The sequence below is a fragment of the Acartia tonsa genome, chromosome 12, assembly GCF_053477335.1.
Source record: "Acartia tonsa isolate MP-2025a chromosome 12, ASM5347733v1, whole genome shotgun sequence".
In the NCBI taxonomy this organism is placed as follows: Eukaryota; Metazoa; Arthropoda; class Copepoda; order Calanoida; family Acartiidae; genus Acartia; species Acartia tonsa.
In genome coordinates this window covers 440,966-459,561 of record NC_137271.1, presented here as the reverse complement: position 1 = coordinate 459,561, position 18,596 = coordinate 440,966, and the positions used below count along the sequence as shown (strand labels likewise).

General features: G+C 33.5%; 2 protein-coding genes and 2 long non-coding RNA genes across 4 annotated transcripts; 3 read left to right on the top strand and 1 right to left on the bottom strand.

Moving 5' to 3' along the window:
- Positions 1–2,474: 2,474 nt before the first annotated feature.
- On the bottom strand, positions 2,475–8,306 carry LOC145334409 (uncharacterized). The gene is made up of 4 exons (XM_080179862.1): positions 5,619–8,306; positions 4,213–5,464; positions 3,525–3,876; positions 2,475–3,453 (listed from the first exon to the last, which is right to left on the bottom strand). The coding sequence occupies exons 1-4, from the start codon at positions 8,304–8,306 to the stop codon at positions 2,475–2,477; spliced, it is 5,271 nt and encodes a 1,756-aa protein (XP_080035988.1).
- Positions 8,307–9,613: 1,307 nt separating this feature from the next.
- Positions 9,614–11,503, top strand: LOC145333600 (uncharacterized). Its single transcript, XM_080178758.1, has 2 exons — positions 9,614–10,455; positions 10,655–11,503. Exons 1-2 carry the CDS (start codon positions 9,962–9,964, stop codon positions 11,427–11,429), a joined length of 1,269 nt encoding a protein of 422 aa, XP_080034884.1. The 5' UTR covers positions 9,614–9,961; the 3' UTR covers positions 11,430–11,503.
- Positions 11,504–11,861: 358 nt separating this feature from the next.
- LOC145333599 (uncharacterized) lies at positions 11,862–14,924 on the top strand. Its single transcript, XR_013884548.1, has 4 exons — positions 11,862–11,928; positions 12,167–12,240; positions 13,215–13,286; positions 13,417–14,924. It is a non-coding gene; the product is annotated as an uncharacterized LOC145333599 (long non-coding RNA).
- A 1,039-nt stretch (positions 14,925–15,963) lies between these two features.
- Positions 15,964–17,810, top strand: LOC145333598 (uncharacterized). Its single transcript, XR_013884547.1, has 3 exons — positions 15,964–16,255; positions 16,448–16,500; positions 16,944–17,810. It is a non-coding gene; the product is annotated as an uncharacterized LOC145333598 (long non-coding RNA).
- The last annotated feature ends 786 nt before the right edge of the window (positions 17,811–18,596 follow it).

Here is an 18,596-nt window from a genome sequence, read left to right as displayed (position 1 = left end):
TAATACAATTTATTGTATGAAAACGGTCATGCTGAAATAGATAATAACAAAATTAATAATCAAATATTAAAATGTTAAATACATTATAAAATAAATCTTGTAAAAGAAAATAAATCTTTTTCTTATTTGGAACAATCGTCTATTCCTTATAAAAGGTTGCGTGACTTCGAAATTATATTTCAAAATGTATAAAGAAGGCTAGGGTTATTTTTTGCTTAAAATTAATCAAAATTGAATGCGAGTTTGAAATTCATAAATAAAATCATCATAGACTACTATTAAAATATTCTGGTACAAAAATAAATTAATTACTTGGTCTAATTTTAGTGAAAATGAAAAGATTAATTTGCCGTCTTAAAAAAATCACTCCACTCTATTATAAATGCTTAAAGAAAGAATTCTTACCGAGGTCATTGATCTTGTCAAGCCGGGAAGCACTCAAAGGTATTTTTCAGTACGGATAACACCACAATTTTGACTATACATGGTTTTTTATCACACAGATATTCCGCACATCTTGAAAGAAAGATTAAAGATGGCCACGCTAGCTTTGTTTTGGTTTAAGCGCAAGCGTTGTTTTGATTGCCGCGTTCAATTATGAACTTTATTTAAACTTGGGCGCTTTCTAAACTGCCATTAATGATAAGGAAAACAAAAGGGATAAAGGTTCGAGTTCACAAACGCATCACACTATTATACTTCCAATACACACCCGCCTGAAAGTGGGGAATCGAACATTACACCACTCAAATTTTCAACTTTGTGTGCAGACAGTGTCCACAAAAGTCACAAATCAAAACCACATAAATTACAAGAGTTTTAAATTTTGGCCCTCTGGCCTCAAATTTGCTAGTAATGATATTCACGAATACTCGTACTAACACAAAATGACACAATTCCACAAAAATGTAGGAATAAAGGAATAGGATATAAAACATTCTTCATTGAAAGCTTACACATTCACTACTCACTCATAACACTTATTCTCATGGCCTCACAATTTTTCGAAATAAACAAATAGTTATTTGAATTTGTTAGACCATGTAATGCAATACATAATAATAACTTAAAATAAGTACCCAAACTTTAATTAGGTACCTAACCATTAATAACGATAATAATAATGTTCTAATGTTAGAATAACCTTAATGCTAAACATAATCTGCATTAATCATCAAATAATTCATTCAAATCTTTTTAATAAAAGAAGAATAATTACTAAAACAATTCTTTTCAAACAAATCTTTTTTGCTAAAGAAAAGTGAAAATGCATGCGTAAATCTTTCTTCGATCAAATCTTTATGTAAAAGATAGACAAGAAAATAATCCTTAAATCTAGATAAGCAGAATAATCAAATAAAGTAAAATTATCCTTAATCTAATCATATCATCAAAATAAAATATCCTTAAATCTAAGAACATATAAAAGGACTGTATTAATTCATCAATAAAACATCAAAATGAAATTAAAATTGCATTTTTTGCATATGCGAATCTTAAATTAAGCTCAAAGTAAAAGAAAAGTCTCAAAAAGTGTTTATTTGGCAATTTCTCTTTGGCTGAATAGATAATAAGCTTTTCCGTGTACTTATTTATACAGTCTTTAAAATTAAGAGCAATTGGGGCCTCAGTTCAACCTGAACCTCGAAAGATTGCAGATCAAACCGACGCACTACAATTATATTAATGCCACGTGCTACGAGTCCTGTTTATGGTTATGTTTTGTTTCTTTTTGTGTAACCGTGAACAGGATTCCTGGCGCGAGGCTCAATTCACGAACATTTCTGAAAAAAATAGAATGAAAAGTGTTCTCAAGTTAAAATCATCAATAAAATCAAAGAAACTACAAAGAATCTTTCAATATCAAACATCATTTAAGCTTTAGTTTTCATGCTATCTAGGTTGTTCGGCCGAGGAAACAGAGCTGGAACACCCTGGATAGCATGGCTATTGGGCTTTATTCTTCGAAGTAAATCAAACAAATCAAAGTGCATTTGCTATGTTCATAAAATTACTGTTTTTTTGTTATTAGGTAATCTTCAGAACGAAATAAATATAATAATCTTAATATATAGTTAATATTGAATTATTTTGTAATGCATGTAATAAAAAAAGAAATTTTTTTAAAATGATCAAATGTGTTTCATTTCTTATTCTTATCTATATATATATCATATTTCATGTTTATTAAACAAGGAACGACAATAATGCTTCGCATCCAAAATTTTAAAAAAATATGTACCTAAGATTTTTTACGCGAAAAAATCCCAGGTCCCGATCAAATAAATCCATGAAGAAAACTTGTGTATTCGAATAGAAAACTTTAGTTTTATGCGTTGGAAATAAAAAATTGAGCTCATTTATAAATTTAAACGAAATTGTAAAGAAATTTGCATCAAATTATAAATTTAAAAAAATACGCAATTGTTGAAAGTCGAAAAAATACGCGAAAAGAACGATACTAATAAAAATACTTAATCGTCTTGGGATTCATCTTGGGGTAGGTTTACTTTCAACAATCGTCTTGCAGAAATCTCGTTATCCGTGGCTTCAACATCATCGGACAATTTGAAACGGGCAACAACTGTACGGCCACCGCCACGTACATCTTGAACTCTACCGAGGCGATACTTCTTAACCAAGTTGGTGCACCCATCAACAAGAACGACATCTCCAACGCTCAGCGGAACTTGATTGCGTCTCCACTTTACCGTGCGCAATAGCTCAGGCAGCAGCTGCTGCTTGTAGACTTCATGGAACTGTCTAGTCAGCTCCTCCAGATGGCTCAAACGACGTGTAATTCTATCTCTGGAACCGGTTTCGAACGAGCAAATTCCGTCGTTAGCTCTACCACCCAACAAATCAGCAGGAGATATGATTCTCCATGTGTTAACATCATTCCCTTGTGTAGCATAACTCAAGGGTTTAGAGTTTAAAACTCTAGCAGTCTCAGCCGTCAGCAGCAACAACTCATTGTGATTAACAACAGCTCCACACAACTTCTTATTGAGGACACGCTTGACCATGGCGACCTGGCGCTCAACACTTCCAACATACGAATGAGCGCCAGTCGGTACAAGGTGCCACTCAAAACTCACATCAGACTTCTTCATAACTTCATCAAGTATTCTCTTCGTGCCAAGGAAGTTCGTGCCGCGATCTGTAGTTACAACTCTGGGCATATTGTAGAATGCTTGAAGTTTTCTGAGGCCAATAATGACAGCCTCAGTACTGTAATCCAGCAGAACATCAATAAACACTGCTTGTGTAAAACAACAACAAGCGATTAACAACCATACCTTGTACTTGGCTGGATTCTTCCTGGTGCGGACTCCAGGCCTTGTAACTTCCATCGGACCTGCAAGGTCAAGATGAACATGGAAGAATGGAACCGAAGATTCTAACCTGTCAGCAGGACGTCTGCCATAGTTGGGGCTGAACGACGTGCATACTCTAGACAACAACTGGAACATGATTTAACAACCTTCATAGCTTCTTGGCGGCCACGTTATATCCAAGCATACCTGCGACTTTGTACCAAAGTTTTTCTATGACCGGCATGGCCAAGTTCATCGTGGGCTTGCTGCAGGAACAGTCTGGCCAGGTTATTGTGACGATCAATCAAAATAAGGCCAGGGGAATCCTTGAACAGCTTCTTCTTTCCCTCAGCTGCTGCCTCCAAGGCCTCGTCACCACGGGACTTCATCTTGAGGACTCGGAACTTACAAACAGGATAATAGCCATTATTACCAACGATAGGCCAATACACCTCTGTCTCGTGATAATAAGGTTGAAGACTATCAAATTTACCTTCAGCCTCCATAATCATCTCTTTCTCCTGGTTGTATGATGCCAGGAATAAATCACACACAATATCTAGGTAGGTAATTGAAAAAGTGTGGCTGTCATAAAACTTGGAATCAACTATCGGCTCTTGTCCGGCCGGAACTGAAACTCCCGTCGGCTCTTGTCCGGCCGGAACCGAATCTCTTAACGGCTCTTGTCCAGCTGGAACGGAAACTCCCGTTGGCTCTTGTCCAGCTGGAACCGCAACTCTGATCGGCTCTTGTCCAGCCGGAACCGAAACTCCCGTGGGCTCTTGTCCGGCTGGAACCGAATCATTCATCGGCTCTTGCCTGGCCGGAACTTGTTTCTTAACAAGCAACAATTTAAAACAGTTGGCAGCTCTGAGCACTGCCTGCATGGTTTTACGTGCCTGCCTGTAGGTACGTCGTGCTAAAGTTCTCCAGAAATCAGTATCCACTACCTGGACGGCCATACACTTCAATCTGACCATGCGCTGATTCATTTCAGCCTCCGGGATGGGGTGATTTACTTCACCTGCCGTCTTTACAGGCCACTGGTCCTGCCCCAAGCGTAGCCATTCAGGTCCATCCTGGTACCTGGATCCTGGTGAAACATCTTGAATGGTACAAGCACCTCTGGTGGCAAGATCTGCCACGTTCTGATCAGTAGGAAGCCAGCGCCAATTCTCTGGGCTGGTCAGCTGCTGGATCTCACTCACACGATGACTGTTAAATATGTTTAACATCACAGATTCACTCACAATTTGCGATATGGTGCAGGTGCTGTCACTAAAAAACATCTTGCCTGCTATGGCAAACGGCAGGGCTCGGACAATTGCGTCCGCCAATCTTGCCATTAATAAGCATGACAACAACTCTAGTCTTGGGATAGACTCAATTTTAACAGGAGCCACTCGACTCTTGCCACTGCATAAAATCACTTCGTAGCCTCTGGCCATTGGCCAACGTAGGTAGATGATGGCTGCGTAGGCTGAACTTGAAGCATCAGAAAAACCAATGATGGTTGGGAGCCCCAATGGCTCATCAGGAACTAAAGAACGTTGAAATGGCACTTCTCCAAGCTTAGCCCCGTCGGCCAAACTGTCAACAAAGTCATCTCTCAGCTTGGCAGGAACATGCTCATCCCATGACACGCCACTTATGCAAACCTCCCGAAGAATAAGCTTGGACTTCAGGAGTAGTGGGCACATGAGGCCAAGGGGATCGTACAATTGTTGTACGACCCGCCAAATCTCTCTCTTCGTTACACATTCTGGCATGGCTCTCCATAAATCTAACAGATCAAGGTCCTCCAGCAATTTTCGGCCCTTTATCTTGGCGCCATGATTCATCCGAGCAGGTAAAGTAAGAACATCTTCTCTGGGGGCCCATTGAATGCCCAGTACCTTAACAGGATCAATATTATCTCCAGAATAAATAACTGATTTAAAGCTAAAGTTGCCAGGTTCAATCATTTCCTTCAACTCTTCAATCATTTTGACGGCTTCTGGCTTGCTATTGTGGCCGCCAGTATGGTCATCAATGTAGGTACACTGCTCCAGCTTGATAGCTGGAGCATCCTGATGTAGCACAAACTTGGAACCGGTAGGTTGTTGCTCACTTCTCCACAGGTCCTGCTTTGCAACTACCTCTGCTCCCTTCACGTATTCAGATCCATAAACATCATGAACATCTTGGCGGCTGCGCCCTCCAAAAAATCTGTGCTGTAAGTCTTAGGGCTGTGACTGCGAAATCGCCTGCCAATTTCTCCCCGAAGTTAATTTTTTTGGTCAAATAAACTTCGGGGTTAACATGTTCATCCTCTGCAAACCACACTCTCTTCAGCTGCGAATCTTCATATGTGGCCGCCAAAGAATTGTAAAATTTACAGACATCACAAACACAGGCACACTTGTAACTTCTGAACCGAATAAGATTGTGAAACAATGTGTAGGTAGGTTGTGGGCCGTCCATCATAATGTGATTTAAACTTGTCCCATTGCAGGTCAAGCTAGAATTTGCGCAGATTCTCAACGGGGTAGAAATGCTGTCCTTGAAGGCCGTCACTAATGAATTAAAATAAACTGGACCTTCATATGCTAAGTCTTGTGGCGTGGCTTTGACGTATACACCACGGGACACCGCCTCCTTGAACACCTTACAGAATACGTCATATTTGCCGTTTTTTATCATGCGCCGGCGATCACATAGCGCAATATTATACGCCTGCTGCGAATTGTTCGGCAGCGTATGTGTTGGCAGCCGGTATGGGTAAGCTGCCGTCCACTCCTTCTTCACAAGATCCAATGTTAAACCTTCTTTTATCAGATCCTGTTTTCGCTGATCAACGGCTGACTTGCCTGACGCAAGTGCCAGGCAGTGCCTGCAGCCCGTGCAACCATTGCACAACCGCGGCGGCTGCACGCCTAACGCCTCTGACGATAGGAAGTCCATAGCTGCAACTTCCAACTTAGTAACTTTACAAACAACTGGCTTACTGACAGGCTTTCCATCGGCAGAAACAACAAGGAAACCTGTGCCAAAAATGCTGCGGTATAATCTTGACTCGCCAATGAGTTTATCCGCCGCTGGAAACGTCGTGGGCGTAACATGCCCCAGGAGAATATCAAGTGGACCATTCACCAATGAAAAGTCCTGTGGCTTCATATCAAACAGAGCAGCTGCGGCGGCTGGGTCCATGCTGCGCAGCCCGTCTGTGTGTCCAATTGTGTGAACAACAGCTGCCTCCATAACATGCTTGTTCTTGTTACGGTCAACCAGGCAGAGCTTAACTGTTGGGCATGACTGAACTTTGCCATCAGCCATTGAAATAGTAGCTACACGTCCAGTAGAGGGCAACTGCAACTTCTTGGCAATAGACTGTGTAACCATTATGAGGTTGGCACCTGTATCCCACATCCCGGACACAGGCACCTTCCTCTTGTAGACATCCAGGGCGTCCAGCTTCTGAAGCATCAACATATAATTATTCTCACCCAAAAATGGCGCTTCATAAACAGCTGAAACCTGGGCGACGGACTCATGAAGCAACGAGTTATGTTTCTGTCCACAATTGTTGATCCTGCAGCCTCCAAGCTTCTCAGCACGCGGACACTCTGAGGCGCGGTGCCCCTTGTTAAGACACAAGAGGCACCCGCCGATTTTCATCACAAACTCTTTCCGTTCTGGAACAGACATGGTTGTAAACTTTGAACATTTAAACAAAAAATGTTCACCACTGCAGCCATCTGAAGGACAGGACTGCTTCTTCTTGAACTTGCTAGGTGTACCGGGTTTACCTACGGCGGCCGCAGCTGCGGCAGGATTACCTTTCTTCTTGGACGGCGTGTCCAAGCCGTGGCTGCTGCGCATCAATAATGCGCCACGTTGTTGCTCTAGTATATCCAGCAACTTAGGCACGTCGGGAACGTCCATGCTCCCGAGTGCAAGGTCGAGTTTATCCTGAAACTCTTTCGGCAGTTTCTTAGATAACATCTCCAACAATAAAACTGTGAGCCATTGGCTTGTAGAAACTGCGTCCTTACCATCAGCCTTGGTTATCTGCTCGAGCTGGTTGATGGCACCTGAGAACTCGGCTAGAGCGCTGACAATCTGGCCGCTCTCGGACAATTTACCTTTCTTGTCCCAGTTGTTGTAAATACACAACATCTGTCTGGTTCTAGATTTGAACAGCTGGTCCAAATACGTCCATTGCGCTGCATGCGTGGCAATCTGTTGCAATTGCAGCCTCAACGGTTTATCCTTCATTACTCGTTCACAACTTAACACCATCTGAAGGTAGCTGGGCTCATATCCAGTAGTAAGCTTCTGGAAATTCTCCTTAAATTGCGCATAAGAAGATTCTTGCCCGTCGAAGCTGGGAAGGAGTTTCTCGTCTAGGCGTGGCATGTACCCATGAGGCGAGAACATCAGACTGGCAGCAAATGATTGAGCGCCAAATGACGGCAGCATAGGATCTGCCGAGGCACCCGAGACTGGCGTAACAGGCTCTTGCTTAGCCTTTGCCAGTGTCTCCATCAGTTTAGTCATATTACTGATAATTTTAGTTGGTAGAGGTATGTAATCACCTTTAATAACTTTCACTATCTGCATACAACGTTGTTGTAAACTGTTTTTGTGAGCTGCGAGATCATCACCAAGAACTAAGACCTCATTGCTTATCGCTCTTAGCTCATCTATGGCATTTAATGTAAGCTTTAATTCGCTATAGTTCTTTCGTGCCATGATAACGTCACTATAAAAATCCTTTAGGTTATTATCATCTTGGATTAACACATCCAGCTGTTGAAAACCGCTCATGGTACGTTCAAGATTTAAGTTCGCATCATGAACAAGGATGCATTCCTTGCCGAGATTAACATTGATGTCTGCGGTATCTGAAACTACCTGCATCACTCTGTCTAACTCTTCGGTTATCACTTCAACTGCCCTAGGCAATCTGTCCGACAATAATTCATACCTAGTCTTTTTAGGTGCCATTTTCACTTTTGTTAACACTGATTACAACTATAGTCACGTGTAGAATTTTATTCACATTCAACACATGCAGTAACTGTCACTGGCTTTGTCTGGCTGACTGGACTTCATACCGTTTTCATTGTTTTGGTACAACGGCATTTGGCTGGCCGTTTACCAGATCTTTACGTACAAACGTACGAAACCTGCTACTTCCCACAAGAATCAAAACCAGCATAGTTACTAATACAATTTATTGTATGAAAACGGTCATGCTGAAATAGAAAATAACAAAATTAACAATCAAATATTAAAATGTTAAATACATTATAAAATAAATCTTGTAAAAGAAAACAAATCTTTTTCTTATTTGGAACAATCGTCTATTCCTTATAAAAGGTTGCGTGACTTCGAAATTATATTTCAAAATGTATAAAGAAGGCTAGGGTTATTTTTTGCTTAAAATTAATCAAAATTGAATGCGAGTTTGAAATTCATAAATAAAATCATCATAGACTACTATTAAAATATTCTGGTACAAAAATAAATTAATTACTTGGTCTAATTTTAGTGAAAATGAAAAGATTAATTTGCCGTCTTAAAAAAATCACTCCACTCTATTATAAATGCTTAAAGAAAGAATTCTTACCGAGGTCATTGATCTTGTCAAGCCGGGAAGCACTCAAAGGTATTTTTCAGTACAGATAACACCACAATTTTGACTATACATGGTTTTTTATCACACAGATATTCCGCACATCTTGAAAGAAAGATTAAAGATGGCCACGCTAGCTTTGTTTTGGTTTAAGCGCAAGCGTTGTTTTGATTGCCGCGTTCAATTATGAACTTTATTTAAACTTGGGCGCTTTCTAAACTGCCATTAATGATAAGGAAAACAAAAGGGATAAAGGTTCGAGTTCACAAACGCATCACACTATTATACTTCCAATACAGTTGTAGTTAATAAATTTACAGATTAGTGAATGTTATTTTTATTCTGCAATTTCAATGCAATCATTAAAATTAAATACAATTATCTCTATATTTTGTAAGATTATTGTATGAGTATATATATGAGTATGAGTTAATTTGTGGAGAACACAATCACTTTTATTAAGGATAGAAAATATAGTTATACCTCAACAAAAGCATTTTACTATTATGATTTTGTTTTTCTAATTTCCAGGAACAAGGATGACTTTTTTATATTATAATTTAATGCTTATGCCGTACAATTGCAAACAAACAGACCAAATTAAAATAAAAAAAAAACAACAATATTTTGTCTTCATTAAAATTTTTTCTTAAACCCTAGCCTTTTCATAAATTTTCAAAATTGAAAAAACAATTTCTAAGAGGAAAATACCTAATTATTTATCGCATTGTATTAAACTCATGAAGCTTTCAGCAGATATCAAAATAAAAAAATTAAGATTTAAAAAAAGTTTTGTTTGCCCTGAGGGGATGAATGTCTGGGCTACCAAAAATAGTTTATTTTATTATAATTTTCGTGGAAAACTGTCTGTAATACGATGCAATACATGATTTTTCAGTACCAGCGGAGCCACACTGGAAAACCCTACAAATGTCTTTTTATATCCAAAATTTCCTTGCTTGTTATTGCTCAGCTTGTATTTTAAAATTTGTATTCAATAATTTATGTTATTTTAAAGATAATAATGAACAAGACAAGAAACCAGTGGGCAAAACAAGGGCTTGGCCTTTGTCCTAGTGAATCTTTGCCAAAAAACCAATTACCCCTTGTAAAGGATGTTTTGAATAGATATTTCTTTATAATTGAAAGAAAAAAAAATAGGACAAAATGTAAAAGAAATTTAAAACCAGCTGATCTAGTTGGTTGTACTCAAAAAACTAAATCAAGTTTGCTGTCATGTGGATCAGGTGACGGTTGTCACAAAAGTGAAATGTGTTTGGTGGCAGAAATTCTAACAATTTGGAAAATAGCTGGGCTCCCACATATGACACCTCAGACAATAAAAAAAAAGATTTTAAAAGTTATAAGTGACTATATTTTGTATGATAAAAGGACACGATCATTAAGTGTAGGTGATGTCAAACTGGAACTCAAAAAAGAAAAGTATTTTAAAAATATAAATGGACTGTTTGAAATTGGAAGCCTAAACCTAGAACAACTAATTTGTTGTGAAAGCAGGTAAATATTGTGCCAAAATATTTCAGGTGTAAGGGGGGGGGGGGATTTCTTATTTTCTTTATTACCAAGGACAAGTATTCTGATAAACATAAAATTAAAAGTTTTTAATTTCTAACATTAATTTTAAACAATAACTTGTTCTATTAACACATCTTTCACGTCTATCAAGGAGTTACCTATACCATTTTTACTATTTTAGGAGTATAAAGGAAATACAGCTCGACTTAGATTTTTTGAAAGATCAAAGAGGCGAAAGAAAAATGATTTTAAAAGGGAATAAAAAAACTTTTATTGACGAAGAAAAAGGAATTAAAGAACTGAGTGAAATAAAAGTTGAAGAAGATGATTTGTTCAAAAAATATTGGGAAGACAAAACTCTTGATAATGATACTCTCTCTATTAAAGAGGAGCCTGCTTTCATTGACAAAGCTGATGCAGATATTAATGTAAAAGAAGAAGAAACTGTTGATTATGTCAATGATAGTGACAATATTGATCATTCATTCCCTTATGAAAATATTAATGAAGAAGAAACTCTTAATAAAGATCCTCTCTTAGTTGAGATAGATAAGGATGTTGTAGAGGAAACTAAAAAGACAGATTATTTCATGAAAAATGAAAGAAATTATGATGCCAAAACTATGATTTGTCAAAATACAAATGTTGTAGAAGAAACTACCGCGTTGAAATCTTTTAGCTGTTTTATTTGCAGTAAAATATTTTCTAGTATTGATCTTCTTAATATTCATAAATATGTTCATCCTTTAGTGAAAGAGAAGAGTAAGAATATTGAAGAAACTTGCAAAGAGAAGTGTATCTCTGTTAAAGAGGAAGATGTTGATATTTATATAAAAGAAGAAACATCTGGTCATTATCTATTATCTGATAATGAAAATATTTATGATAAAGACTCATATGACAATATTGATAAAATTGATATTGAAGAATTTAAACTTGAAGAACCTTATGTTTAATTTTATCTTTTTATTAACCTATTTATAGATATTTTGTAAAAATGTTATCATGTATTTTATTTAAAAACATTGAAAGATATCCATGGCATACCTTATTTCTTTTCTCTTTTTTAAATAACTTTTTTTCAAATGTACTAATTTACATTTTAAAGAAAAAGTTTTGAAGTTTTTACTTAAGTACTAATAAAACAATAATTAAATTAATTTTCTCTATTCTTTTTTTTAAAAAGATTTTTTTTTGTTTCATGATTTGAAATAATTTTTTTCATAGGTAGGTACCTAAGAGAAATCAATAATTTTTTTATATTCTTATTTTCATGCTGTACAATTAATGATATTTTTCAATCAAAACTGAATATAATATTATGATGTTGGATAATGCATTTCATAAATGTGTTATCTTTTTATTGTATGCTTCCATCTTATTTTTTCAGAAATAAAGGATGAAATGCTTTAAGGAATGTAAAAACTGTAAAGCTGTCGGAAACTTAAACTTTAGGTGATTAAGTTTTGTTCATTAATACAAGGGTTGTACAATTATACAAGGAACAAATCTAATTTTAAATCTGTAAGAATGGGATAGTTGCTTGAAATGCATTTGAATTTGAATTTACTTCATTTCTTCCACCAATTCAAAAACTTTTGTTAATGCTTTCTAGTAAGTAACAAATAGCAATACAAATAAAAACTTTATGATTAATACAAAAAATATCTATATTATTATCTCTATAATTTAGGAGGTGACTGAATCAAGTGAGTGAATCAAGATTTATGTTCTAATCTAATAATTGGAGAGATGTAATCACTAAAGGTAAAATGTGACAGACAACAACTTCAAATCTTGCTCATGTAAAATTTAGAGCTTGTTTTGTCGGTTTTTTTTCGAAGATTTTTCAAATAAGTACATGAAAAAAAATTTTTACGTCTTTTTGAAAAAATGCTTATAGTTTTCACTTCTTCCACCAATTCAAAAACTTCTTTTAGTGCTATCTCGTCATGATTTGTATGCCCCTTGGGATATTTAAAACTATGGTCTATTAAATATTTTACATTGTCTGCAACACCTAGTGAAATGTTAAATTACACTTTTTCAGACTAACTCTAACTATGGCTATAGTATAGAGAGTTTAAAAATGTTCTTACAGAGCCTAATCTATCTAGGATAGTCAGGTCACACTATGGATGTTACTATCCTGCCCTTCCTATGACCATTTGTCCGTCTTATTATGCTAGCAAAAAAGTTTAAAAGTCTTAACTTTGGCTAAATTTTGGGTAATCGACAGTCAATTAAAAAATTTGAGAACCATGCTTTTAGCCCTAGTTACTATAGACTAAATTAGAGTTTTTATTGTCTCAATGAGATACTTGACGTACATTGATTAGGCTTCATTAGATGATGTAAAAACTCAAAGAACAATTCTGCTAGCCTAACAATCAGGGATGCGGAGCCGGAGCCGAGAAGCCGCCATATTATGCCTAAGCCATTATTTTTGTTGAATAACAACTTCGGCTACGGATTAGCTAAAAAAAGAGGTTTTTTATTAATTATAATTTGGTAACTCTTTTGTGTCGTGTGCAAATGCCCCTTTTAAGTTTTTCAAGTCCATTTTTCTCAAAAATTGAATTTTTAAAACCTTAAAAAGTCAAAATTAGACTTAGAATAAAGAATTTGTTGAGTTTTTCTTTATTTTGGCACCAAAAATCATAGAGTAGTAGACCGACTTGGCTTCATACTTCAATTTCTCAATTATTTTTGGGTCAAGCAATATTACTTTAATTTTTCAGGTGAGGAAATATTGTTGTACCAGTCAGAACTTGGGTCTTCCAAGATATTTAGATAAAAATCGTAATATATAGGTTAGTATTTTTAGTACTATTGTATTTAGACTATTTATGTTATTATAGCGCTCCTAAAAATGAAAAATTACAATTATTATTCTCAAAATATTCTTACTATCTTCTTGTTGTTTTAAACTTGATATTTCAGGTTTGTGACTGATGTCACTGTAGGAATATCAAATATCTATAATTATATAACAGCATAGAATAATGGATAGTGAAAAAGAGAAGAGCTCTTGTCAGATTTGTAGCGAAACATTTAGAACAGCTAGTCATAGATACAGGCACATGAGAACACATACGGGTGAGAAACCATATTCATGTGAAATATGTGGTAAATCATTTAGTCGTTCAGATCACAAAGAAAGACATATCAGAACCCATACTGGTGAGAAGCCATATTCTTGTGAAATATGTGGTAAAGCATTTTCTTTACCACATCATAAAAAAACTCATGTAAGAACTCATATTGGAGAGAAACCATTTTCATGTGAAATATGTTGTAAATCATTCACCACTGCTCAAAGTAAAGATTACCATATGAAAACACATACAGGAGAGAAACCATATACATGTGAAATATGTAATATAACATTTACTACATCTAGTGATAAGAATAAACATATTAGATTACATGCTAGAGAAAAACCGTATTCATGTGAAATATGTTGTAAATCATTCACCACAGCTCAATGTAAAGACATACATATGAGAACACATACTGGTGAGAAACTATATTCATGTAAAATATGTGGTAAATCATTTAATCGTTCAGATCACAAAGAAAGACATATGAGAACACATACTGGTGAGAAACCATATTCTTGTGAAATATGTGGTAAAGCATTTTCTTTACCTCATCATAAAAAAACTCATGTAAGAACTCATATTGGAGAGAAACCATATTCATGTGAAATATGTAGTAAATTATTCACCACAGCCAAAAGTAAAGATTCTCATATGAGAACTCATACTGGTGAGAAACCATATTCATGTGATATATGTGGTAAATCATTTACTTATTCAAGCAGCAGAAACAAACATGCTAAGACTCATGAAGTACATATAAGTGACAACAATATTGATATTAGTGACAACAATATTGATATTAGGGACAACAATATTGATAATAGTGACAACAATATTGATATTAGTGACAACAATATTGATAATAGTGACAACAATATTGATATTAGTGACAACAATATTGATAATAGTGACAACAATTTTGATAATCCTGAATTTAAACAAGTATTTATAAAGGAAGAGGACAAAACTAATATTTTTCAAGTAAAAACAGAAATTTCTGAAATAGAAGTTAAAGATGAAAATTTGGTGTGAAAATATTAGGATGAATTTACTTCAGATTTGCCCAAGTATCCAGCTAGTATAGACATAATCATGTTTGTAGTAAGACCCACGAAAAAGTATCTTTTAGGGTATACAGCTCTTATTTCTTAATGTATCATCAAAAATAGCATATATCTTGTTCTGTATACATTTTCACACAAGCATATACAAAAAAAATTATTTTTCCTCCAGTAACACCGGCGATTTTTTAGAGCTAAAGTGTTGAAAAAGTGATAAGCAAAAATTAACTTTTAACATGCAACAACTTTTTTAGCAAGATTAAGGTAGAAATCCTTATACTTTTGTTACTAGCAGAAACTTTATACAAAAATTAAATAAAAAATTTAGGTTTCGAGTTAAAAGCATTTTTTTACACATTTTAAGAAATCTTTATAGTTTAATTATATTTTGGAAAACTTACTTATTAGGCAATATTGTTTTAGATTAAAAAACCAAATAAATCTTTATGAATACAGCAGGAAAATTATTTTGTTTCATAATCCTAACTTTAAAAACAAAAAAGTTATAAAGAAAATAAAATTACAACATAATGATTTTTTTTATTATAAAAAGCTTAATTAACCCCCTATTAAATGATTGAGATGTCAGAAAAGGGGGCGGAGCAACTTATATCATTATTCAGTTACCAGAAAAACATAATATAACCATCCAAAAATTATGAGAAACAAAAAAAATCTTTTTCTCTGTCACTTTTTCAAAACTTTAGCTCTAAAAATCTCCATTGTTAATGGAGGTAAAATACAAATGATTGTGTACACAGAACACGGGTATATACTACTTTTGATGATACATTAAGAAATAAGGGCAGTAAACCCTAAAAGATACTTTTTTGTGGGTCTTACTGTAGCTTTAGGTATCCTAGCTATAGATTCCTAATAATTGAGAAGAATAAACTTAAACAAATATGTAAATACATTTTTATCTTTTAAACATATTACATTTTATTTCATATATCTTACAAAATCAGAATAGCAAAGGTTCATATATATTTTGTTTCAAATGTAGAAAAAAAATTAAATTTTAACTACATAATAAAAAGCCCTGAGATTTTATCTAAGGATTCCTAGAAACATGGATAAGAATTAGAATCAATTGAAAAACTTATCAAAGACATAAAACAAAAACAATATTTATCCATCAGTGAGTATTTTATTAGATAAATAAAAAAATTAACAATAAATTTTGATGCTTATCTTAATTAGACATTGTGATAAATGTTTCTAGGAAGCTTCTTTATTTATATTTTTAGCTTTAGATTATGTTTCTTATTCTATATTCTATTTAACTATTTTAATCATGATATATTTATAACAAACAATTCTAAATTTATTTGATGCTAGAAAATCTTTGAGAAAGAACTAAAAAGCAAAGAAAGCAATATTGTTGTATTTAAGAACATAGTATAGAGTCGGTTATATTAAGATTTTTTTAGAAAAACTTTAAATAAGGTTGTATTTTGTAAATTGTCATATTTTTGATTCTGAATATTTAGTTTCATATTACCATATTGAATAATTTCTCACATTTTACTGAATAATATTTTTTTTTCAGATTCAATTCAGAAAGGATGAAACATAAGAATAAGAACTGTAAACCAGGTTTATTACTAAATACAGGTGATTACTATGTTGTCAATACTTTCACTGTTTAAATATACCTAATTATAGTAAGAATAATTAATTACCCACAATAACATGAAAATAAGAACATATTTTTATGGGGTAAATTTTGGAAGAAAGTATTTATTATAAGAAAAATATACTTTTATGTTATTAATATTTTTTTTTATGTTAATTTAATTATTTTAGACTGGTGAGGATATATTGTTGGTTATAAAAATCAGAACTTTATATTTTTAAAGGTAAGTGTCTTTATTAGAAGAGTATTTTTAATTTGTACAATAAAAATAAATGGCTTTGAACAAAGACAATCATCGGCAAAAATTATTAATTGAAATTCGTACCTTTGGGATAATAACCAACCAATACTTTTATTTTTGTAATTGCTCATTAAAAGTGTAGTTTCTCTACGATATAGGTAAGGATGGCAGTTTAGGGTATGTTAGAACGGTCCTATTCATTAGGAACTTTACATATTGTCCATAAAACTGTAAACTTAAGGACATGTTCTTGTTATACTACTGTTTTGTTAATGTTTTTTGTCTGTCTGATTTGTAGAGCGTTGATTTGTCCTCCATGTTTTTTATGAAGTTAGTTTCATGATTATTAAATAATTGTTTAAGTCTTGAACTTGAATCTTTTAACTAAAATTAGAATTTATAATTAATTGGAATTTAATATTTAGGGTTGATATTTAAACTACTGAAGGAATAATAACAGCGGATAATTATGGAAACTAAAGTGAAGAAGAAGCATAAGTGTCAGATATGTAGTAAAGCATTTAGTAAAGCTAGTAAAAGAGACATTCATATGAGAATACATACTGGTGAGAAACCATATTCATGTGAAATATGTCCGAAATCTTTCTCAGAGAAAAAAAACTAAAGATTCTCATATGAGAACACATTCTGGTGAGAAACCATATATATGTGAGATTTGTGGTAAAACATTTAGTTGTTCTGAATATATAAATAAACATGTGAGAATACATACTGGAGTGAAACCATACTCTTGTGAAATATGTGGTAAATCCTTTACACAATTTCATAGTAAAGATACTCATATGAGAACTTAGTGACAACAATATTGATATTAGGGACAACAATATTGATATTAGTGACAACAATATTGATATTAGTGACAATAATATTGATAATACTGATCTAAAGGAAGGTGACACAACTAATAGTTCTCAAGCAAAAACTAAAAATGCTAAGATAGAAGTTAATGAAGAAGATTTGGTGAAAATATATTTGGAAGAATTTAGATCAGATTTACCTGAAATTAAGGAAGAAGAAAGTCTAAATAAAGATCCTCTCACAGTTGAGATAGATAAGGATGGTAAAGCTACAAATCTTGTAGAAGAAACTAATGCATTGAAATCTTTTGCCTGTGTTATTTGCAGTAAAATATTTTCAAGTCATGATCTTCTAAATATCCATAACTATGTCTTTTATCCGATAATGAAAATATTTATGATAAAGACTCTTATGAAAATATTGATATCGAAGAATTTAAACTTGAAGAACCTGTTGTTTAATTTTACCTTTTTATCGACCTATTAATATGAATATATATTTTGTAAAAACGTTATCATGTATTTTAGTCAAAAATATTTAATTAAAGATATTCATGTCACTCCTTAATTTATTCTTTTTTAAACTTAACTTTTATTGATATGTACAAGTTTTCATTTTTATAAAAATTTCTTGTTTCATGATATGAAATTAATTTAAATTTTTCATAAGTACTTACATAAAATTAATTTTTCTATATTCTTTATTTCATTGCTGTGTAATGACAACTCTTGAATTCGAAATTAGGTTATTTTAATATCAATATTAATCTATTTTGCAATCCAAATTTATATATGTATTACATATATATTGGATTGCATAATTATATTATCTATATTGTTTAAATTTGTATGCTACTATCTTATTTTTTCAGATTTGAAAACTGAAATGAATTAAGGAAAGAACTGTAGTAAGAACTGTAGCTGTTGGACAGAAATAAAAGGTGAGTAAGTTTTGTTTATCATTACAAGGGATATACAAATCTTATTTTGGAAGAAATTAAAATTAAAGAATATATAATATATATTTAAAAAGCAAAAAGATTTCAAGCAAAACTAAAATTGGATAAATATATATTTTACAGCAATTCTTTGAAATCTATGTAGAAACAAATAGCAGTACAAATAAAAACTTTATGAGCAGTACACAAATATCTATATTATCATCTCTAATATTTAGAAGGTGACTGTGTGATTATCAAGATCCATGTTTTAATCTAATAATAGGAGAGTTACAATAACTAATAAGAAGGTAATATTTAT

Bases quoted from the DNA above. Each gene is read 5' to 3' on its own strand.
- LOC145334409 (XM_080179862.1), bottom strand. From the start codon at position 8,306: ATGGCACCTAAAAAGACTAGGTATGAATTATTGTCGGACAGATTGCCT. The intron at 5,465-5,618 runs GTTAACCCCGAA...GAATACGTGAAG, and splicing joins GGTTTGCAGAGGATGAACAT to GGAGCAGAGGTAGTTGCAAA. The intron at 3,454-3,524 runs GTATGCTTGGAT...GTTGTTGTCTAG, and splicing joins ACTTTGGTACAAAGTCGCAG to AGTATGCACGTCGTTCAGCC.
- LOC145333600 (XM_080178758.1), top strand. From the start codon at position 9,962: ATGAACAAGACAAGAAACCAGTGGGCAAAACAAGGGCTTGGCCTTTGT. The intron at 10,456-10,654 runs GTAAATATTGTG...TTACTATTTTAG, and splicing joins CTAATTTGTTGTGAAAGCAG to GAGTATAAAGGAAATACAGC.